Here is a 24753-nt window from a genome sequence, read left to right on the forward strand (position 1 = left end):
TATTATTTTATAATAATTTTTTTTTGCACAATGGTAAGCAATCAGTAGACTACAATAACAAACACATAATATGCATTTAGAATATTGTAATTTATATGAATATTTACAATATCATACTGAGTAATAAATATCACATATAAAATCAGATTTATAATAAAAAAATACTTTTGATCGCAAAACAACTTGAATAACAAAACTGATTCATTTAGCATTAGCAGTTACATAATAGCTGCATATTTTCCAGCTACTACTGCAGATTAAACACCTTAAACATTTAATAAAAATATAAAATATACTTCCTTTTAAAACTTAAAAGTATGTTGCTAAAAATGAACTGTATAACTTTTTGCAGTAGGCCAGAAATAATATAGGCAAGGCAAATATGAATCTGAACTATCCTTACTGAAAAAACCCATACTGTTGAGCCCTTTAAAAGTTTATTATGCCGTTGACTCAGCTCGGTAAAAATAGTTGGAAAGTGGGTGCAGCACTTTGTGAAAGTTAAAGATTCTATCCTCGTTATCGGTTGTTGTGTTGCTGTCTGTCTGAGTCACCGTGTGCTGAACGCCACTATGCACCTAATATGCGGTGACTCACCTCCGTCCTGCGAACACTCCTCCCAAGTCTACTCTGCCTGTCTTAGAGTTCCAAGACTCCAAAAACTTTTCAGTTAGCCAGTAACACTCAACGTAGGAGGATTATGTATTTTAAATGTGATTTGTGTTTCACTTCATTGATTAGAGAAAGAGAGTTAGAGAAGAGCAGAGCGGGAGACTCATCAGCACTTCATCTGTGATTCTGTGTGTGTGCGCCTCGCTCATCAGTGGTACCACCGATTGGCTCGGCCTGGAACTTCAGTGGCCATGGTAACGGGGTGAAGGTGAGGCACTTTGTGCCAGAGAGAGGTGTGTGTGTATGTGTGTATGAGGGAGAGGCATGTCTATTCGGAAGCTGGATGTGCACTCATTTAGCTGATAAGAACATGCTAGAACTCCAGCACGCACCATCAACCCACAGCGCAGGCAGAGTACCCTCACACAGAGAAGAGAACATTAGCGAAACACAGTCCTCTCATTTGCTCTCTTACACAGCCTGCAACTCTACCACTGAGCAACTCTATCCCTATAAATGATATTTAGGGGTTTGTTTATGCATCAAGATTATATATTTTAAATTATACACTCTATATACAGTCATGTGAAAAAATAAGTACACCCCATGGAAATTGTTGGCTTTTTTGGCATATTTGGACAAGCAAACATTTGATCCTCTTTGAAATGGTGCCTAATAATAAAGTTGATATACTTGAACAAAACCAAGGAACATTTCAATAGATGTGATATTCTTCTGTGGAAAAAGTAAATACACCCTTGGCCTCAAAAGCTAGTATTGCCCCCTATAGCAGAACAAACTTCTTGTAGGCGTTTTGAATAATTGACCACCAGTCTCAGACATCGGCTTGCTGAAATTTTTGACCACTCTTCAGTTGCAAGATGTTTGAGGGTTTTCTTGCATGTACTGCCAGTTTCAAATCCCCCCACAACATTTCAACAGGATTCAAATCTGGACTTTGTCTAGGCCATTCCATAACCCTCCATTTCTTCTTTTTGAGCCATTCCTTAGTGGATTTGCTAGTGTGTTTAGGATCATTATCGTGTTGAAAGGTCCACTTCCGGTTCAACTTCAACTTTTGAAAAGATGGCCTCACATTATCTTAAAGCACTCTTTAATGATGCAGAATTCATACTTGAATCAATGACTGCCAGCTGCCCAGTCCCTGAAGCAGCAAAGCAACCCCAAACCATAACATTTCCACCACCATGCTTCACAGTTGGTATGAGGTTCTTCTCCTGAAAATCTGTCTTTTGTCTGCACCAAACATGTGTACTTTCACTGTGGCCAAACAGCTCTATCTTTGATTCGTCTGTCCAGAGTACATTATTCCAAAAGGCCTGGTCTTTGCCTATATGTTAATTGTCAAACTGTAGTCTTGCTCTAATGTTCTTTTTAGACAGCAAAGGCTTTTTCCTGGCACGCCACCCATGCAGGTCAAATTTGTGCAATCTCTTTCTGATTGTAGACACATGCACTTTGACACCAACAGTTGCAAGAGTTACCTGCAGATCCTGGGATTACATTTTGGGGTTCCTGGAGACTTCTTTTTTCATCAAACAATTTGCTCTTGGGCTGAATTTGCTGGGACGGCCAGTCCTGGACAAATTGGCAGTCGTTTGAAATCTACGCCATTTGTAGATGATTTTCCTTGCAGTGGAATGATTTATTTCAAATAAATTGAAGATCTTTTTAAATCCCTTTCCAGACTCATAGGCATCCACAACCTTTTTTTTCTGAAGGCCTTACAGAACTTTTCAGATCTTGGCATGATGACACCACACACCTCAATAGCAAAGAGAACACCAGACACTAGATGTGAGAGGTTTAATTAAGACAGGTTCCACCTGCACTCGCTAAGGAGGTTTTAATCATTGGCACCCAATCTTTATCCATGTGACTGATCTGTTTTTTTTTTTTTTTTTTTTAATTATGAAAATGACAACAAAATGTCAATTTTACACGTCATTTGTTTGAGTATATCAACTTTATTAACAGGCACTGTTTCAAAGAGGATCAAATGTTTGCTTGTCCAAATATGTCAAAAAAAGCCAACAAATTCCATGCGGTGTACTTATTTTTTTTCACATGACTGTATGAAGATGTATAAGGTTCAATGAAATGATGAGATTTCATTTTGTTGTGTCCAGACAAAATAATTAAATAACTAAAATTAATTTGATGCATAAAATGACATTTTTGTTAGAGGTAGATATATATTGGTTTTCCCAATTAATCGGTGCCAATAGTCGCTTTTTGGAATTGGAATCGTTATCGGCAAAAATCTGTGCCGACATTTGCCAATGGTTTTTTTTTTTTTTTTATCATTTCTTTATTTCAAAATAAGAGTCCCCAGTGTATTTCGGGCTTGTTTATACTTAAAAGTCCCATGTTACAATCAAATCTTAATTTTTTCTGGTTATTTTGGGGATTTTGGTTGAACAATTAACTGCATCTGAGATTTTAATCATTTAGGACTCTTTGTCTGTGCCCGTCATAGTAAGGAAAGAATACGTTTTTTATTTTTGTGACATTCTAAAAATCTATTTTAAAACTATCGAGCGATTAATCAGTTATCAGCATTTCCCACCACCTTAGTTTTCAATATTGGCAAAATCCACTATCGGTCGACCTCTAATTTTTGTGGAGCTTAAAGTCAAAAATGTGGAATTAAGTGGTAGTATAAGGTGGTAGAAAGTTTAAAAAAGTGGGGAAATCCTTAAGTAATGTTTAATTATAATTTCTTAAAAAAAAAGCTATGAATCGGTTTGGTTTAAATATTAATGATGTTTGTCCCTTTTGTCCACCAAATCAAAGTCAGGGTAGTATAACCAACATGGAGAAAGCCATTTTGTTAACAAGTGACCAAAAAAACCATAAGCAGGAAATTCTAACATAGAGAACACCCCTGTAGACCCTCATGACTGAATGTCAGGGTCACTAAAAAAATGTCCGATAATTATCTGTGACATAACATTGAAAAAACCTTCATGATATTCATTATAAAATATGTTTGAAAACTTTTAAAATAAATAATACATTAAAGATGAGTACATGCAATCACATGCATTTAAGGTTTGTGGAAAATATGTTACAATTTACATGATGGTTACACCACTCAGACTAATTTTTAGACCCATAAATGTTTTAAATTTCGCAATCAACATCATCTTATTGCTTTTCCTAATTTCCACGTTACTGAAATTGCTCATTGAACCTTAAACAACATTACCCCTGTTTGGCATTTCAAAAGGGGAAAAAATGCATAGCTTAGAGAACAAGAAATTCACCAAAAAGGTTAAGTTCAGACAGGAAACTCTTAACATCTCTCTCATCTCTCAAGGAAGAAACGATCAACGCGCCTGGCCTTGAACTTGAGGAATTGTCTTTCTGTGTTTTCTTTAATGGGATCGGTGTAATTTTGAGCCTGGTCAGGACATGGGAGTCTGATTTTGTTCTGTGCTGACACATTTAAGAATAAGCCAGAGGAGCTCGATGAGTGTAACATGCCATGCTGAATCTGAGAGGGTGTCTTTGAGCCATTACACAGAGCGGATCTGCACAGGGTAGGCAGGAAGGAAGCGATCACAGGGCCTCTTTCATGGAGAGGAACCAATGGCTGTGACCTTCGATTCCGGCTGGCCACCGGAATTGACAGTCAATAACATCGAATGGGTGTATGCTTTAACTGAAGAGCTTAAGCGCTCTGCCAACACCTGTTAGGCTCTACAAGAGAGCCTTTCACAAAGACAGGTGCCCTTAGAGTGTGAGACACCTCTTTCCTGGAGATCTGGCCATCCCAGCTGCTCCCCTCAGAGGCAGATTCTTCAAATGCCTGCTTGTCAGCTACACAACAGATAGCGTATTCACACCAGTGCTCTCTCAGCTGTCTGAGCCCACCAGCCCCCTTCAGAGCCCATGCAAATGCAATCGTTTTTGATTAAACTATGTTTGCATACTGGATGAATACAAGATAAGGCATGACAGAGTCACAGCAAATGAAAAACACACCAGAGATTGGCTGCATGTACCAATGTTGGTGTGCTGTGACTGGGATTTAAAGCCAGTAGAGGGGAGATTGAAGGTTTACATTATCAGAGCATTGAATATAATTCAGCAGAGAGAAACTAATTGCATCTGGATGAAGTGACCTTCAACTATCTGTTGGAAAGACGCACGATGAAATGTACAGCTTTGAATTCATTCATGATGAAAAATACCAACATAAAAGATGTATAGTGAGCAATTTACCTTTAAATCATTAGGTAAATGTCAAAAAAAGAGGTGTGCGATGTCCAGAATGTTCAATCAACACAATATACAGCATTTGATTTGTAGATACTATTAATATGTGATTTTTAAATTTTCTGAAGAAAATGTGAGTGGTGCTTGGCCGTGCAAAACTCACCAGAAAAAAAACAGAACCAAATAATTTTCAGTTCAATACTCTGATACTGTTTCCTACACTACCACTCAGCGGCACCCTTAAAGCCTTGATATACTTCCGGAGAAGTTCCTTTTCATTCAGGGGTAAAAAGAAGTTCTAAACAGCCAAGCAACGTTTTACTGTTTCCGAACATTTAGACACCCGCCACACCACTGAGGGAGGCAGTTAGAAGTACATTTAAATAGGAGGACGCTCAAGGGCGTAGATTTGGCTTGAATATTGGGGGGGAGGGGGGTTGTACTTGCTTGTTTTGATTATTGGGGGGGGTGTTACCTTCCACCCCCATCTCCCCCCCCCAGAATCTACGCCCCTGAGGACGCTACATGTAAAACCTTAACCAATGTGTTAAACTAAAATGTGTGATCAATGACTTTACACCTCATTCTATGAGTACAATTCACATGAGGTCAGTAAAAGAAGCTCGATTATGATTTAAAGTAATATATATGAAGTAGAAACATTTTTATTTGTCTTGTTTATATTCTGAATTATTGACACTAATGTGCTATCAAGCTATACACAGCCATTATATGCACCGGTTACACTCTTATTGTGATTTATAAGGGCACTGGTACAATTGCAAAGATAAGTGTATAAAAGTGATCCTGTTCAGAATAAAGAAAAAGGAATAATCATGGGCATATCTTACTTTAGACAGATGTGTGAATCCAGCATTTCCGTGAGAGAGACCGTGAATCCTCCAGGATCAGTTTGTCTCTGTCATGCCTCATAGAAGCATCTCTGACTGCACTTAAAATTCACGATATATCATGATACATAAATCTAAGTATTGATACAATATTGTGAGAAATTATCATGGTATATCGATATTTGAATGTATCAACACAGCCCTAGTGTGAATGGCTTTCGCTGCAGATGGCACATGAGTGAATGGGCATTTGAGAGTATTTGAGAAGATTTGATTCCTTTTAGTAGACTAATAAATAAAAATAAAATCGCATGACATGAACTTGGAAATGTCTTTAAGCGAATGATCATACAGATGTATGTTAGTTGCACCTGCTCGCTAATAACTCTACATGCCGATGTGTTCCTGTTGACTCAGTTTGACTCACTAAACAACATAAACAGAACTTGCTGTTGGCATCAAGCTAGGTGGAGCTCTAGGTCACACCAACCAATGACGTGGACCAATGGCAGCAAGGTGTTTTGTTGTCGAATAGAACTTTTCCTAAAAGTTCGCCCCAGCGAGCTGTTACGAACCACCGAAACGAATGCAAAAACACCTTCTTTTTGGCCAGATTTTGTTCTAAATGACATCACACCCGTTCGTTCTTTGATTTCGTAGGAGTTATATCGAGGCCTTTATGAGCAGGTTATTTCTATTAATTTACAGCGTGAAACATACAACGTTACCTGTGTAGTCCGATTCCTACATGAATGACTCTTATGAGCATTTTTATTTTAATCTACAGCACGAAACATACAACGTTACCTGCATAGACTGATTCCCGAATAAATGACTCTTATGAGCCGGTTCTTTTTTTGAATCTACTGCTTGAAACATACAATGTTACCAGTTACCAGGTTCTTTATTTGAATCTATAGCATTTAACATACATTGCTCCCGGTATAGTCCAATTCCCAAACGAATGATTCAAATTAACCCCAAGTACGAGCAATAGTTATAGTAATGCATTCCAGCTAGCAAGCACATTTAATATGCAACTGTGGCTGATAAAGCTTCTCTGATAGGTCCAGGTAAAAGCAACCTGGGGCCGGTTGCATAAACATAGCCGTTAACTTTAGACTGCGCCTAACAATTAGTTTGAATAGCTGAAGATGCCATAGAAAGCCTGTTGCATAAAACAAGCTCTCAGTTGTCTGTAGTAAGACAGTCTAATTTGCATTGCGGGAAAAGTAAGACACTGAACAGCTTAAAAAAAAAAAAAGGCCGACAGTGGACCTCAATACAGTTTTCATTCGCTGAAAATATTTGCTTATTAGAGGAATCCAGTGCTTCAAAATTGATTCTAATGAACACATTTAGTGATTTTAACATAAATAATAAAAAAACACATGACATTTTGTTACCATCGTTTAAGTCAAAGTCTTCTACAAAGTCTCAACTCAGGCCCCTTCTATCCCTCAACTGAAGCCCCCACTGGCTCAGCTGACAGTTATTTTCCATGACAACATGGAGTGTTAACAGAAGTTAGCCTAGGGGTGTGCTGTCTTACATTTTGGTCTTAAATTACACTGATCTTAGCTTTTATGCAACTGACTGAAAAAATTAAGACCAACATTTTAGACGACTAACTAGTAAGACTACTCTAATATTTGGGCATGCCCAGAGTCTCCCCAAACTGTGTTCATGAACCCCTTTTGTAAGACATGGCAATACCCATGAGTGTCCATGACCATGACACACCACACTCTTTCACGAAGGAATGCTGTCTATGCACATGCAGACGGTGGACATCTGAAGCGGGCAGTGGAGCAGGCAACGAAGAATGTTAAGAGCTCACCCACTTTTTGTGTCACCTTCACTGAACAAGTCCTTTAGCTCCTAATAACACCCTCTACAACGTTAATTAACACAGAACCCTTACAGCACTTCGAACCAAAGAACCATTGATGCAAAACATTTAAATGCAATGAAACGTAGAGTGGTTCTCAATAACAACCTCACCCTATGCCAGGAGGGAATGCTCCTACCATTACTTGCAGCTGTGTGGAACAGATGCAAAACTTTTGCTCAATAATTTCCTGTTCACAGCTGGAGCTGGGGTTCATAATTTTAATAACAAACTCCCAAAAGTTCCCTTTTGATGACATCATTCACATATAGATTCTGATCTCAGTTCATTCACACCAAAACAAAGATTTTCAGCTGAGAAAACAATGCATGAAATCTGAAACTCTGGACCCTATAAAGAACAGCACAATGAAGATATTGCAACTCACGCCCAGTTCCCATAGCACTATTCGTAATCTCGGCTGCAATAAAAACTTGCAGATGTGGTAAATTTCATAGGTCAACCGACTCTCACGTGCCACACTTCTCTAGACGTACCAAGTCTTGTTTTTGTCATCTACATGACTTAACAGGACTAATGAACATTTCCAGTTGACTTTTTCCTCTCAGCAGTAGTTGCGGAAACATATTTATGGATTAGGACAGTGTAGCACCCAAGGCCATTTCATTTGTTGGACTGCTGTCTAAAAGCTGTGCAAACATTGGAATTTCTGAAGTGGCAGCTCTTTAGAATTCGAAGTCAATTTCAGGAAGACAATCAATAGTACCCTATTGTTAACCATCTCTCCACTATGTATTGGCAAAAACACAAAGGTGTGATCAGCTCAGCTCTCCTTCAGGGTACATGGATTAGATTGAAGCACTGACCTTTCCAAAATGTTCACAAGTTTCTGACACAGAGTCAAGTCTTTCAAGGGCAAGTCTAATGGGCTACAAAAAGCTGAACCAAACCAGCCTCATGACAAATCATAATACAGTATATGAGATGGTAAAATCATAAGAAATCCTACAAACTCATACAAAACCGTATGACTTTTAACCTAACCATGATTTTAAGGGGTAAATAACTTTTGAGTACCACGAAGAACAACAACACCAGGGTTTGGAGGTGAGACAAACGTTATTAAAGGTTACAGACATTTATCAGTCATTTGTATTGCATAAGTAACCACATTTGTTCACTAGTATTTCCTTTCTTAATATACAGTGTTGGATACTGGAGGCTAGCTAAAATTGGATGCTCGTATTGTATCGATTTGAAATTCTGTTTGTTGATTGGTTGGTCTCCATGGGAATAAATGTCATCACCTCACAAGGCTTCTTAAAAAATAAAAACTGTGAATACACAGTGCAATGCATTGCAACTGTGAATGACTTCCATCTAATGCATGTTGATATAGAAAAACAATTGAAAAACAGCGTGAAGGGAGTGACGATGCAAAAACGTGTTTGGTGGGAACAGCCCCTAAGTCAAGTCATAAATCCCTTTTGGTAATACACTACAAGACAGTTCTATAAACCTTCTCGAAAAGTAATCAATTTTACACATTTTGGTGAACACAGTTCTCTAATTTAAAGTCAACGTTAAGTCTCAGGTCAATTGCTTCAAGTCTAAAGCGGGTCACACACCGGACACATCTGGCTGACTAAATGGCACATTCTAAAATTATTTTCTATGAAAGTATGTGTGTGTGTGTGTGTGTGTGTGTGTGTGTGTGTGTATATATATATATATATTGTGTATATGTATCTTTCATATAGCCTACACAATGTATTTTCAATTACAAGTATGTTTATATATATATATATATATATATATTTTTTTTTTTTCCTCCCCTTTTTCTCCCCAATTTGGAATGCCCAATTCCCAGTGCGCACTAAGACCTCGTGGACCGTCAACCCACGCATCTTGTCACGTGGCTTGTAGAGCACGTTACCGTGGAGACATAGCGCATGTGGAGGCTTCACGTGTGGTTTGCATCTACGCACAACTCACCACGCGCCCCACCGAGAGCAAACCACATTATAGCGAATCAGAGTATTAAGGAATAATTAGATTAAGATGTTTACATGATTTGGGCAAACCTCTTCAATCCCACTTACATGCTACTTGCCAATTCTCTGATTATTCAGTGAGAAATGTGATGTTTTATGCTTTTTTTATAAAATAATATTATTACAAAAAAACATCTTGTTGCAAATATGTATCTTTAAATAAAGAAAATTAGTCAGTCAGTTTGTGAGTCTTTTTGAACGATTTATTAAAAGAACCGGTTAATAGGAGTCATTTTTGACTACACTGGATGCACCTTCTCTTTTGATTCACTAAAAAGAATCACTTCATAAGAATCATTTGTTTGTCAGATTACACTGGTTGCTCTGTCTGTTTTGATTGACTAAAAATAATCAGTTCATAATTGTCACTTTTTTGTGAATTGGAATACATGTGCTGGATGTTGTTGTGTTCCGCCCGCGAGGACAAATTCTTTGAAAGACTTACTTGCCCTATTTATTTTGTTTTTTGCTGTATATGGTCTTTTTATCTCACCAACATTCAATTCAGACTGCAAACGGACATTCACAACTTGGGAAATATGTTTTCTTTTGCCGTGGGGCTGTATATTTAGCAGTTGAGGAGCACTACTGCTGGAAAACAGCCGCAAAGTAAGTGCAGTTTCTGTTTCATGATGTTTTTGAACCTATGCTTGAGCGTAACAATCAATCTGCAGCACTGGCGCAGATGCACTTTGGTCAGAATGGAAGAAATGTGATTAAAGCATTTAAATGCCAGTACAAAGGGATTAAAACAGGAGTACTCCACATATCTTACTGCAATTAAACTGTTGCTCATGTAAACAGAATATTGCAATTATGATATTGTGATTTTGCTTATAATCAGAGTAATGATAATCGCTGTATTGCCTTAAATCGCATTGTAATCACATTATGAGGGTGCATGTAAACAAGGCCAATGTCACTTTGTTCATTCTTGAAGAACAACAAAAACCTTTGTAACTTTATCTACAGTGCATCCAGAAAGTATTCAAAGCGCTTCACTTTTTCCACATTTTGTATGTTACAGCCTTGTTCCAAAATGGATTAAATTCATAATTTTCCTCAAAATTCTACAAACAATACCCCATAATGACAATGTGAAAGAAGTTTGTTTGAAATCTTTGCAAATTTATTAAAAAAAAATAAAAATAAAAAATAAAAAATATCACATGTACATAAGTATTCACAGCCTTTGCTCAATACTTTGTTGAAGCACCTTTGGCACCAATTACAGCCTCAAGTCTTTTTGAGTATGATGCTACAAGCTTGGCACACCTATTTTTGGGCAGTTTCTCCCATTCTTCTTTGCAGGACCTCTCAAGCTCTATCAGGTTGGATGGGGAGCGTCGGTGCACAGCCATTTTCAGATCTCTCCAGAGATGTTCAATCGGGTTCAAGTCTGGGCTCTGACTGGGCCACTCAAGGACATTCACAGAGTTGTCCCGGAGCTACTCCTTTGTTATCTTGGCTGTGTGCTTAGGGTCGTTGTCCTGTTGGAAGATGAACCTTCACCCCGGTCTGAGGTCCAGAGCGCTCTGGAGCAGGTTTTCATCAAGGATGTCTCTGTACATTGCTGCATTCATCTTTCCCTCGATCCTGACTAGTATCCCTGTTCCTGCCGCTGAAAAACATCCCCACAGCATGATGCTGCCACCACCATGCTTCACTGTAGGGATGGTATTGGCCAGGTGATGAGCGGTGCCTGGTTTCCTCCAGGCAAGACGCTTGCCATTCAGGCCAAAGAGTTCAATCTTTGTTTCTCATGGTCTGAGAGTCCTTCAGGTGCCTTTTGGCAAACTCCAGGTGGGCTGTCATGTGCCTTTTACTGAGGAGTGGCCTCCTTCTGGCCACTCTACCATACGGGCCTGATTGGTGGAATGCTGCAGAGATGGTTGTTCTTCTGGAAGGTTCTCCTCTCTCCACAGAGAAACGCTGGAGCTCTGTCAGAGTGACCATCGGGTTCTTGGTCACCTCCCTGACTAAGGCCCTTCTCCCCCGATCGCTCAGTTTGGCCGGGCAGCCAGCTCTAGGAAGAGTCCTGGTGGTTCCAAACTTCTTCCATTTATGGATGATGGAGGCCACTGTGCTCATTCGGACCTTCAATGCTGCAGAAATATTTCTGTACCCTTCCCCAGATCTGTGCCTCGATACAATCCTGTCTTGGAGGTCTACAGACAATTCCTTGGACTTCATGGCTTGGTTTGTGCTCTGACATGCACTTAACTGTGGGACCTTATATAGACAAGTTTGTGCCTTTCCAAATCATGTCCAATCAACTGAATTTACCACAGGTGGACTCCAATCAAGTTGTAGATACATCTCAAGGATGATCAGTGGAAACAGGATGCACCTGAGCTCAATTTTGAGTGTCATGGCAAAGGCTGTGAATACTTATGTACGTGATTTTTTTCGTTTTTTATTTTTAACAAATTTACAAAGATTTCAAACAAACTTCTTTCACGTTGTCATTATGGGGTATTGTTTGTAGAATTTTGAGGAAAATAATGCATTTAATCCATTTTGGAATAAGGCTGTAACATAACAAAATGTGGAAAAAGTGAAGTGCTGTGAATACTTTCCGGATGTACTGTATAGTGACTAGATTCACAATTTTGGACTGCCACCTGCGTCTCATCTACGCATCCTGTGCGTGATACAGTTGAAGTCATAAGTTTACATACACTTGAGTCATTCAAACTCATTTTTTAACCACTCCACAGATTTAATAATAGCAAACTATAGTTTTGGTAAGTCGTTTAGGACATCTACTTTGTGCATGACAAGTAGTTTGTCCAACAATTGTTTACAGACAGATTGTTTCACTTTTAATTGACTATATCACAATTCCAGTGGGTCAGAAGTTAACATACACCAAGTTAATTGTGCCTTAAGCAGCTTGGAAAATTCCAGAAAATGATGTCATGCCTTTAGACGATTAGCCAATTAGCTTCTGATAGGAGGTGTACTGAACTGGAGGTGTACCTGCGGATGTATTTTAAGGCCTATCTTCAAATTCAGTGCCTCTTTGCTTGACATCATGGGAAAATCAAATAAAATCAGCCAAGACCTCAGAAATCAATTGTGGACCTCCACAAGTCTGGTTCATCCTTGGGAGCAATTTCCAAATGCCTGAAGGTACCACGTTCATCTGTAAAAACAATAGTACGTAAGTATAAACACCATGGGACCACGCAGCCATCATACTGCTCAGGAAGGAGACGCATTCTGTCTCCTAGAGATGAACGTAGTTTGGTGCGAAAAGTGCGAATCAATCCCAGAACCACAGCAAAGGACCTTGTGAAGATGCTGAAGGAAAAAGGTAGACAAGTATCTATTTCCACAGTTAAACGAGTCCTATATCGACATAACCTGAAAGGCTGCTCAGCAAGGAAGAAGCCAATGCTCCAAAACCGCCATAAAAAAGCCAGACTACATTTCGCAAGTGCTCATGGAGAAATTTCCTCTGGTCTGATGAAACAAAGATTGAACTGTTTGGCCATAATGACCATCGTTATGTTTGGAGGAAAAAGGGTAAGGCTTGCAAGTCAAAGAACACCATCCCAACCGTGAAGGATGGGGGTGGCAGCATCATGTTGTGGGGGTGTTTTGCTGCAGGAGGGACTGGTGCACATCACAAAATAGATGGAATCATGAGGAAGAAAAATTATGTGGATATATTGAAGCAACATCTCAAGACACCAGCCATGACGTTAAAGCTTGGTCACAAATGAGTCTTCCAAATGGAAAATGACCCCAAGCATACCTCCAAAGTTGTGGCAAAATGGCTTAAGGGCAACAAAGTCAAGGTATTGGAGTGGCCATCACAAAGCCCTGACCTCAATCTGATAGAAAATGTGTGGGCAGAACTGAAAAAGCGTGTGCGAGCAAGGAGGCCTAAAAGCCTGACTCAGTTATACCAGTTTTGTCTGGAGGAATGTGCAGAAATTCCAGCAACTTATTGCGAGAAGCTTGTGGAAGGCTACCCATAACGTTTGACTCAAGTTAAACAATTTAAAGGCAATGCTACCGAATACTAACAAAGTGTATGTAAACTTCTGACCCACTGAGAATGTGATGAAAGAAATAAAAGCTGAAATAAATAATTCTCTCTACTATTATTCTGACATTTCACACTCTTGAAATAAAGTAGTGATCCTAACTGACCTAAGACAGGGAATATTTTCTACAATTAAATGTCAGGAATTGTGAAAACTGAGTTTAAATGTATTTGGCTAAGGTGTATGTAAACTTCTGACTTCAACTGTATATGTTTAACTCAACTGTATATGTTATATGTATAACTGTATTGTCCTACCCGCGATATGGCGCTTCTCATCCAGTGTGCGACTGGCTTTAGTCGAGTCTCAATTCTAATTATTTGCAACTCAAGTCTCAAGTTGAGCTTCGTTCTCTGCTTATTCTTGACAAAGATGGTCTGTGCCACCTGTGAGAGGATGTGGGGGTCTTTGATAAGGCTGAGCAGGAAGTAACAGAGGATGCCCAGTCACCATTCATGAGCCTCAATGGCCTGAGTCCTGAAGAGAACACAGTCTCCCAGCTGCCCTACACTACCCTGCCCTGCCGGGCTTCCCTGGCACCAATGCTTCCTTTAAAGCACCAATTCCTCAGAGAAATACTCACTATCTGTGACAGGCTAAAGAGGCTCCTCTGTGTTTCTCAATGGACAGAGGGTCATTCACTGAGCTTTAATGTAAAAAAGATGCTGTGCACACAGATGGCCCTAGCTGGAAAGAAGTCAATATTTCTTTTCCCACTTTGCCCGTCACCAGTTACCTCTTTCTATCCCGGTTAAATCCATCCTTCCGTTGCAGCTTCAGAGTGCACATGCTACAGACCATTGCCCCTCAAGAGAATGTTGGAGGTCTTGAGAGAATAGAAGACACAGAGCTATTCAGCCTCTCTAGGAAAAGACATTCTGTTTGAGAAAATGTGACTAAAGACCGAAGCTTTATAGAGAATAGAACTGCTGTATATGTGTGTTTAAAGCTAGATACTTACTGAGCTGCCTACCTAGGCAAGATGGCATGTTAAGGCATCATAGTCTGTTCCAAAAGGTAGGCAGCAACGTTATGGTGCCTTTTAAGATATCATAGTCAAATTCTAAGGCAGAATCGCATTTATCCTTCACAGAGAAAGCAATCTCAGAATGCACTGACAATTTCAGTCAAAAGAATAATCCAAGATAGCTGACAACAATCGAGAGAAATGTTGACTATCCACCTTATTTTTCAGCATGACTAGGGCGGCGCCATTATCCACCTTGAATGTGGACCTCTTCGGGAATAAGCCACCTCCAGCTATTTTAGCCACACAAAAATACTGCATTATGTTGTTTTATATTGCAAGCTGGCAATATACGTCACCATTTTATTATCATTAACCATTATTTTCATTAAAATGGTTTTCATGGTTTGTAGCACAAATAGTTTGACCGATCATTTTGCCATCGTTTTATCCCACGCTGTTGCAAATGCAGAATGAATGCGAGATCAGGTGCTGATTGCCTTTTGAAATATATAAATAAAGGCAACATTGGAGGTTTTGCAGATAAATATGAATGGAGGTTTACATGGAGACATTAAAAAACTGCACCGTCACACTCTCGGTAAAGTAAGAAACAGATTTTATTATCGTCTCTTCGATAATGCACAGCAACAGGTGAATACTTACAGGTACTCTTTTACTAATGCGACATTATAAAAGTGTCTGACATTAGGATATTATTCTGCTTCACATCCTGTGGTTGTGTGATAGTTTATAAGCCCCTATCACTAAATACTGGTCTTATTATCCTTCTAGTTATTTACATTGACCACAATGACAGTGGAACTTCAGCCGCTTTTCCACCGTCGGGCTGAAACCGCAAAACTGTCCCGTTCCGTGCCGATCTGGGCCAGCTGGCATGGTTATGGTTTCCTTTTCCACTGTGGTATGTAACAGATCTGTCTTTTGGCGATGCTGTGAGAGGTAAATATTGGAGCGAGTGCAGCGCACTGCGGCGGATGATTGCATATTCCGGTTTTTAGGACTGCTTTTCCCCTGGTTTTACTCTGCTAACAAACAGCAAAGACATGGACCATGTTGCAAAAAGGAAGGTAAAGAGAAAAAGGCGCGAGGATTACCATCATTTGCTGAGGGCTTGTGTTTACCACCGGACACGAACATACAGAGAAGTAAAAGCTCCCAGACTAGGTAAAAAAGATATTTATGACAAAATACTATATAAGTATTATATGAAATAGTATAATAGTATATGAGAATATATTGATGTATTTTGAGTTTTAAAGAGCTAGTAATCTACTTCCCTGGTGAAAAAGGCATGTAGAAAAATAAATGTAGTCTACAATACTAGTTATACGTCATAATAAAATCATGAAGATACAATAAACAAGTCGCCACATACTAAAGCCATCCCACCAGCACGGTTGAGAACGGTTGAGTACGGTTAGCTATTCATGCCGAGAATTCCATGCCGAGAATGGTTTATAATTGTGTCGTGCCGAACAGTGCTCCAGTAGAAATGCTAAGGTAACCATTCAGTACCATGCTCAGAACTGTTCGGCCCGATGGTGGAAAAGTGGCTTGTTACACTTGCCGGAAACGCAGGTGTTTGCTTACTTCTGCGTTGCAAAATAAGGTGGATAAATGTGTATATATTTCATTCAATACTTAAAGTATCAATAAAAAGTTCAAATCTAATTGAAAATTGGTTATTTCACCCAATATTTGTGTGCGTAGGCCTATGTACTGTTGTGCTTAGCCAATTGCTAACAAGATAGCTATGCCAATGCTAACATCTAACTCTATGGGAATCAGCTGCATCTGCTGACTATAGAAATGTTTACTATAAAAGATTGTATGTAAAATTCAGTACTAAGTATAAATAAAAATTTAAATCTAATTACAAATGTGTTTTTACCCAATATTTAAGAGTGCTATGCATTGTCATTAGGGGTGTAATGGTTTATCATATTATGTTAAATTATAAAAATTTGTCGATGCACATAGTGGAGATTGGACTTTTTAAAAACTATTTTAGCATCTATTCTATCCATTGTGCACAACGTCCTATGCCTACGTACCACGGGCATGCAAATGGAAATCACTTCATTGCACACAGGGAGCTCTAAAAAATGATTGCACACTAGCAGCCACAGGTGCTGTATGATGAGTTCGGCTGAAACTGAAACAGAAAAGCCAATGTAATAAAGGGAGCACCAGGAGTGGGAGAGAGATGTGCCTTTTCAGCACGAGGAACTGAATGTCCGTTTGAAGCATGAGAGTGATCTGCTCTGACTGCGTGAGAGAAAATTAAAGTTTACAGGGGTTTAATGATAGTGCCATATTAATATACTATATACTGTATAATGCTGAATATTGTTTACAATAATTAAGAAAACGAACCGTGACTGGTCGTTTACACGTCTCAGTCACTTCACATGCAAGCAGGTGATTTTTGGCACCCTCAAGAAACAAATCGGCCGATGCCGATAATTACAGAAGTCAGAATATCAACCGATTTATCAGCCTCAGCGATATATCAGTCAACCACTACTAAATACATGAACATTCTTGTGGCATAACAAACCAATAACCACTTTCTCACAAACAAAGCCCTTCATCTTTTCCAGACCAGGAGCATATTTGGCTCTACTTGTCTATCGGGCCTAAATGTAGCTTTATCACATAACGTGCACCCTTGTATGTGCGTTAAGAGAGGTTAGCCCATATTATGAGAACTTCTTTTGTGTGATGGCAGTGAACCAAATGCCCTTAGTGCAAGATTCGCCTATAATCAAAGTCTTTCTAGCAAGTCAGTCCACTGTCAGCCATCTTTGGAAAGCACTCGGGAGGCTATTTCGAGTCATGCCAGTGCAGCTCCTACTTACCTGAATGGAGAAAGACCAAAATCTAAAAAAAACGGTTGGTCAAGATTATGATCAAAGAACTTATTTCAAATCAGCAATAAAACCTGACAACACTGGTATCATAAATTGTGCTTCTTTACCTCATATTACATAAAAAATAAAAAAATAAAAAAAATAAAAAACCAATTCCCAGCTTGTATAGCTAATGCGCATGCACATTCTAGAGTTGATTGACAGGTGATATCTGTATCTAAAGGTGATTGGTTCTTTTAACTGTAAGGCAGGACTTCCTTTCCTCATCCGTTGACCGCTCAGAGCTCCTTGGTTTAGCATTCCAATTTCTCCCATTCATTTTAATAGAAGTGGCCCATCTCTGCTAAATAATCTCTGCTATAATGCATTAGTGACATGGTCATGTGACTCAATTGATTGCCAGAGTGATAGGCCCTGAGGGTCGAGAGATAACCGCCTTCCTCACACATTCCTCTTTCAGTGGAAACACACTCCATTTACAATGCAATTATTTGTTTAGACCAATGGCAGACCAAAGTCAATGCATGCTGCCATGCCAAAATACATGGGACAAACCTTCAGTGAACGAAGTTTGATTGAGATGATTCAGGTAATTAATTTGAAACTGAATTTAGAAGGGTGAGTCTATAGGTGTGCATGTAGGGTAAGACTTAAGCTGAAGTAGCTGGAGGTGTTTTCTGATTATGGTTCAAATGCAGCAGATGGTGATTCATAGCTGGGATTTGTTGTGCAAGAGCATGGCAGATGTAAACTCTCACGCATATGGCAAAATTTCCCAATGCAAATGGCAGGTCTGAACTGATCAGAGGCTGACTGTAATGACAGATGGAATAACTCTGAATGTGTACTGTACACAAAAATGGATAATACACATGGCAGTTATCACGCTATGCCAACAAAGCACAGACTTATCCTACACGTGTTGCCTTGTGAGCTGGCGAAATATTTTCTTTTGTATTTTTAGTGATAGTTCACCCAAAAATGAAAATTCTCTCATCATTTACTCACCCTCATGCCTGCTTTAAAGTTTTGGTCCCCATTCACTTGCAAGGTATGGACCTTCAGAACTGAGATATTCTTTTAAAAATCTTAATTTGTGGGGGTCTTGATCATGATCATCATGATATACACAAATGTTTGTTTGAAACATGTTCAATTCCAAATGTAAGCTATAAGAATCAGCACAAGTAATGTCTAATCTAATGTTCAGAGATCAATTCAACTGGTGTCAGTTTGATTTATTGAAGTTCAATGCAAACTACTCCAATGAATCAAGTAAAACTTGAATGGAGAGTAATTTGTCAAGAATACAGTTTATAAATGTAATGACTGTGGATGGAGTCATTAATGCTATTCTGTATGAGTCTTACAGGATATGTAGTCTTTGAGGTGCAAAAACAGTAACCTTTAATTACTGTAGGCGTATCTTTAACAAGTGTTAAATAAGTCACTTATTAGTTGGTGACAAAAGTCTTTCAAATAAAACGTTGGTTACAAAGAAAGAAAAGATCACATTCTTTCTCCATGACACACTAACGACCTGTTGACTTCCAAGTTTTGTCGGGCTTCATTTAGTCTTAAAATATGTATTCTTGCTTCTGGAAGAATCCTTTCATAAGCAGGTGTGAAAAAAAAGATTTACTTTGAGCAAGTTCTGAGAATAGTACATAAACAAAAACACAGAGCCTTAGGCAAAATGCATCATGCACTTCCCTCTTCCTCCCTCTCTCCAAAACATATAGTCTCTTTAACTATAGTGGACCAGCATTCACTAGAGTCTGAGAAAGATGCAAACTTGCCAAGAGACTGCTTAACTTGCAACAGAGCATCAGCAAAAAAAAAAAAAAAAAAAAAAAAAAAATCCTGTTTATATTCCACAACAAGCAGGCAGAGAAGAAACAAAACCTGTTTAGATATGTACACTGAAAACCCTAATAAGTTCATTGCACTCGTTTGATTGAGTACACTCGTTCCCTCAATTCCACTGAGTAATGGGGTCTCCCAAAACTTGAGTATTTAAGTTATGTTAACTTGGTTTTCAAGTAGAGTGAACTTAAATATTTGAGTTAACTACATGCAAGTAGACTTAACTAAGATTTTAATTTAAATATTGTTGTTTCTACTATTGTACATTTTAATTGAATTGATTCAATTTTAGATCAAACAACAGCACAGCTCAAATAAAGATGATTACTGATTCTAGGTCAGTTATTAAATAATTATTTACAGAAATGCATATATGCACTTCAGCTGTTGGGTCCAACTTGAACAAAAAGACACAGATCGCCCTAATGGTGACATTACACCAAACATCTATTTGCAACAAAGCATAAATAATACAACAAAAGAGCTAAAACATCTATGAATTCTTAATAATAATTATTTAAACTCCCCAATCTGTTCCCTCTGACCAAGGAAACATCATTCAAGCAGCAAGGGATTTGTGGATATTCCCCCTAGCCTCAATTTTGTACTCAGTAGTTTGAGTTATTAACGCTTCAAATCTTAAGTCAATGTTTTTTTTAAGAAAAATAAGTTAAATAAACTTAAATATTTGAGTTATGAATCCAAAACTTGACATTTCAAGTAATACTTAAGACAACTTGATTTTTTACAGTAATGACAACTTTAGGGTTTACAGTGTAGAAAAAGCAAAGAAGATTTTTGGCCTATTTTAAAACAGCAGGGAAGTTTCGCACAGTTATCGCATTGTGACTTTAAGGGTGTGTTCACACTTGGCAGGTTTGGTTAGATTAAAACGAACTCCGGTGCGATTGCTATGTTAGTGCGGTTCATTTGAACAAGTGTGAACGCTGCAATCCGAACCTTGGTGCGCACCAAACAAGCGGACCGCGACCGCCTGAATAGTGGGTCTCACTCCGCTTCCAAACGAACTCTGGTGTGGCTCGATTGATATATGAACGCAACATGGACCAAAGATGTCTAAACGGACCAATAACAGGAAGTAATTTGCCTTTAATAGGAGCTATGTTGCCCATTACAGTTCGGTACAGGCATCGGAATCGCCGTCAGCCGTCTTTGCAGCATATCTTTGTTTGTGTGTGCAACAGAGGAACTCCTGCTGCTGTTTTGACTCCTTTACACATTTTATTAGCTCTTCATTTGTTCTCAGCTGGTAAAAATACCACCATATATACATTTATAAATCTAACGAGCGCATTTCGCCCAGCAGCCAGCATTGTTTTGGATGTTCAGCAAGTTCCGTCGCAAAATATACGTCATAATAGCTGTCCAATCAGGTTGTGACTTTTTCCTGATGCCTTTTGTCGTATCGTTAGGTTCAGTGTTAAAAAAAGCCAGTGTGAACGTTAAGCGAACCAGGACTAAATGTATTATTATCTTTTTTGGTAATAAGAGAACCAAACTACAAGTGTGAACAAATCCTAAAAGATGTAAAAAGTACTAGTACTGCAGTACAAAGTCGATACTAAAATAAAAAAAAGATATCACGATACCACCATTTCTGCAGTACCAGAAGTACCAAGCACCAACTCAATTTGATACCTGCATGCTGTCTGAATAACACATTTTCTGATAATGGTTATATTTGGTATCTGACATATTTGGAGAAAAATGAATGCACAATTAATCAAATTAAAATTGTGATATGTCCTAGTGTGATTATTAAACCACGAAAGGCTGCAGTCTTAGTCTGCATGAGCTGCATGCTTTAAATGAATGTGTGAAGCCGACCGCTCATACTAATACACACTGAAACTCTACAGACATTAGAATCATGCGCATTGTATGAGATGAAATTGTGACAGAACTATACAGTATAACAACTGTAAAGTAAAATGTAATATTCAGAAGCAGTAATAATAATAATGATAAATATAATTGATTAATAAATAATAATAATAATAAAGTTTGGTAAAACAAAAATGCAATGGTATGTTGTTAAACTAATTGTTCTTTTTCCAAAAAGGAAAACAGGATTTGGAAAAACATATAACGGATTTCAGTAGGGCCCTATTTAAAAACACTTAAGCAATGAATACTTGAAGAAACATTTGAAGGAAACATGCACTTGTTTTAATTTATTATTTACACTGAAATGTAACCTTTTAAATAGACTAAAGGAGCGTGTTCAATAGCACAACCTTATTAACATACTGTATTTTTGCCGTGGAATCGAAATTGGTAAATTGGAACCATGATAATTCACTGGTATCGGTACCGACTACTGAAACTGTGGTATCGTGACAAAACTGTTGTGGTTGCTAAAAAAAAAAAAACTGAACTGACCTGATGTATAAAAATAAACAAATAAATAAAATTGATTCATGCTCTCATGTTCCCTGTTCTGCCCATATCAGCTTTGACATAAAATATTAATCTAATAAGTGTTTAAAAAAAAATCAATTGTACCATGTTCAGTAAGTTCCAAGCCTTTACGTTAGAATAATTTGATCTTTTCATACTGAAAGGTGAATGGCAAGGTGTAATATTCTGTGCATTTTCACAGAACATACATATGCATACACGCCTGTGCAAATAAAACTTAGTGACTGCAGCACAAATTAGTGCTGAACGAAAGCTCCGCCAGTCTTTTGGCATAATGGCCCTGATTCCAATAAAGGAATCCCTTCCTAATCCAACATGTGAGACAGGCCCCTCTTCAAAGAACCCTGTGCTGTGCTTCGGGTCAAAATGACAGACAGGGCCAGATCTCAGGGTCTCTACTGCCACAAAGACTGAGAAGGCTGTCCCACTTGTTTTGTGTTTCTATGATCTTTCATCCTAAGAGTGTTTCACAATGGTACAATCAGGGTAGGGAGGGTTACTTTTTAAATGTATTCCACTACAGATTACAGAATACATGCTGTAAAATGTAATTTGTAACATATTCCGTTAGATTACTCAAGGTCAGTAACGTATTCTAAATACTTTGGATTACTTCTTCAGCACTGGTAGATTTTTTCACTTGTTTTAACTATAAAAACTCTGCCAGTACATTAAGTTAAAAATACACGTTAAAAATACATTCTCTGAAAAACCTAAATATCTTATGCAGTGTTGTTTCTAAAACAAGATATATCAAATTAATCATGTTTTAAGGATTTTTAGATATTTTTACAGGAAAACAATACAGAAATTATCATCAAGAATACGATTTTTGCCCTAATATCAAAGGTCTTACTAGAAAAAATAAATTATGATCCAACATGAATTTTCTTGATAAACAAATATGATCATGCCTGGTAACATGTGCATGTAAAATGGCTAGAAATCGCATTTTAGCTTAGCGTAAAGCTGACAATTTACACAAGGTTTATTTCTATTTCTTCTGCTCCAAACTTACTTCAAATGTACTTCTCTTAATCCTGGTCTTCAGAAGTGATATGTTAGGTGTGGGTGAGAAACATCAATACTTGAGTCCTTTTTTTCTATGAATTCTCCTCTCTGTCCAGTAGGTGGCGATATGCATGAAGAATGTGAATCCCCAAAAACAAAAAGAGGAAAAACTCTTAGGAGAGAAGAGCGCTTAGGAAGGCTGATGAAAGTGGAATTTATAGTTAAAAAAAAAAGAAAAAAAAAAGACTTAAATATTGATCTGTTTCTCATACACACCTATCATATCACTTAAGAATATATGGATTTAACCACTGGAGTCATATGGATTAATTTTACGCTGCCTTTATGTGCTTTTTGGAGCTTCAAAGTTCTGGCCACCATTCACTTGCATTGTATGGACCTAAAGAGCTTAGATATTCTTCTAAAAGTCTTTGTGTTCTGCAGAATAAAGAAAGTCATATATAACTGGGATGGCATGAGGGTGAGTAAATGATGAGAACATTTTTATTTTTGGGGGGGAACTATTGCTTTAAAGTGCTTCTTTTGATACCAGGATTTAAACAGATTACCCGAACTGTCACCTTTGCTTTTTCTATTTGGTTAGTGCAGCATTCCCTCCCATCATGCATCTGTGTTTACCTCCGGACACAACAGCAACTAACTTCATTTAAAAGGTATTTGCATACACGACATTCCCAGTCTCCTACTGGCTGCCAAGTCAAACGAGGGCCTACGGGCATCTATAAAAATGTCAACTCTCTGTCATGTTGTGAGACTATGACACACTTTAGTGTTTATCCATCCCTACTGCCAAAAATGGCAGAATATGGTTGTCTGTCATATCCTATGCATCACTCCACTGTTGTTGTTGTCACGCGTCATTCTTCACGCGCAAGAAATATGTTGTCAAAGGTGATTTCTTACCTGAGAAATTCCTGCAGACAGGTGTCGCAGAATCTGTGTCCACATGTGGAAACTTGGACGGGTTCCCTCATCGCTTTGCTACACAGAGGACACTGAAAGCGTCTCTTGGGTTTCTCGAGGAACTTGTAGTCATAGCCCGGCATTGCTTTTGTGTTATATTAAGCGCCGAGAGAAACTGGCGTCTGTTTTCCTCTGCAGTGACGCTTGGTAAGGCGCTGTCAACAGAAGACGGGCTCGGTCTGAAAATTGATATTCACTTGTCAACGATACACAAGCTCTCTCGGTATTGTTCCTTCTCAGCTTCCACTTTCGAGCAACCAGGCTCGATCCAGCTTCAGGACGACAGTTTAAAGCCACGGGTTATCTGTATAAGAGCCTGTCAATGAAGCGCTCGTGCGCTTTGATGAACCGAAATGATGAACGCGCGCCTCTCTGCACGTCTTGATCACACTGACAAAGCTCGAATCTCATCTGTTTAGGTATATAAAGCCCCGCCCACTCTCAATGAGGTAAGAGCCTAATTTAAATCTCTCTCTCTCTCTATATATATAGTGTATGCTCTCTCGGCCCTTAAGAAATCAGCAAGGCAAGCTTATTTAAAGTATTAATACAGACTGTAAGTAGCCTTCTGTAGTGGAGTTGTATCGCTATCGTTAAGTTATATTCCTGTCCATTATTTTAACAACGCAGCTGCACATGTAGGCTAATTGTGTTGTTTTCTCTTTGTTTTGATAATTCAGGATGTCAATAGTGACTATTGAATAAAAACTTTGAAACAGTCTTTCAGTTTAGCGTCAAATTAAACGTTTGACGGGGATGAAAACAGTTTAGAGGGATAGACTTGCAGTCCTTTCTATGGGTTGTACTGCAGTTTAAAATGGCATTTGATCTTTCACTAAAAAAACATCTTTCCAAAAGCATACAAAAAACTAATGTAAACACTAGTTGTGAAAATAAGATGCACAAGGTGTATA

At 38.4% G+C, this 24753-nt stretch overlaps 1 protein-coding gene across 1 annotated transcript in view; it reads right to left on the minus strand.

The window, feature by feature from the left end:
• Nucleotides 1-24232, minus strand: part of LOC127429564 (TNF receptor-associated factor 4-like) — a 57937-nt gene extending 33705 nt beyond the window's left edge. The window contains exon 1 of the mRNA XM_051678684.1: nucleotides 23780-24232. Coding sequence (XP_051534644.1) covers nucleotides 23780-23922 — 143 coding nt within the window. The 5' untranslated portion in view covers nucleotides 23923-24232. The remainder of the gene's footprint in view (nucleotides 1-23779) is intronic.
• Between the last annotated feature and the right edge of the window lie 521 nt (nucleotides 24233-24753).

Source organism: Myxocyprinus asiaticus, chromosome 39 (genome assembly GCF_019703515.2).
Source record: "Myxocyprinus asiaticus isolate MX2 ecotype Aquarium Trade chromosome 39, UBuf_Myxa_2, whole genome shotgun sequence".
NCBI classification, from domain to species: Eukaryota; Metazoa; Chordata; class Actinopteri; order Cypriniformes; family Catostomidae; genus Myxocyprinus; species Myxocyprinus asiaticus.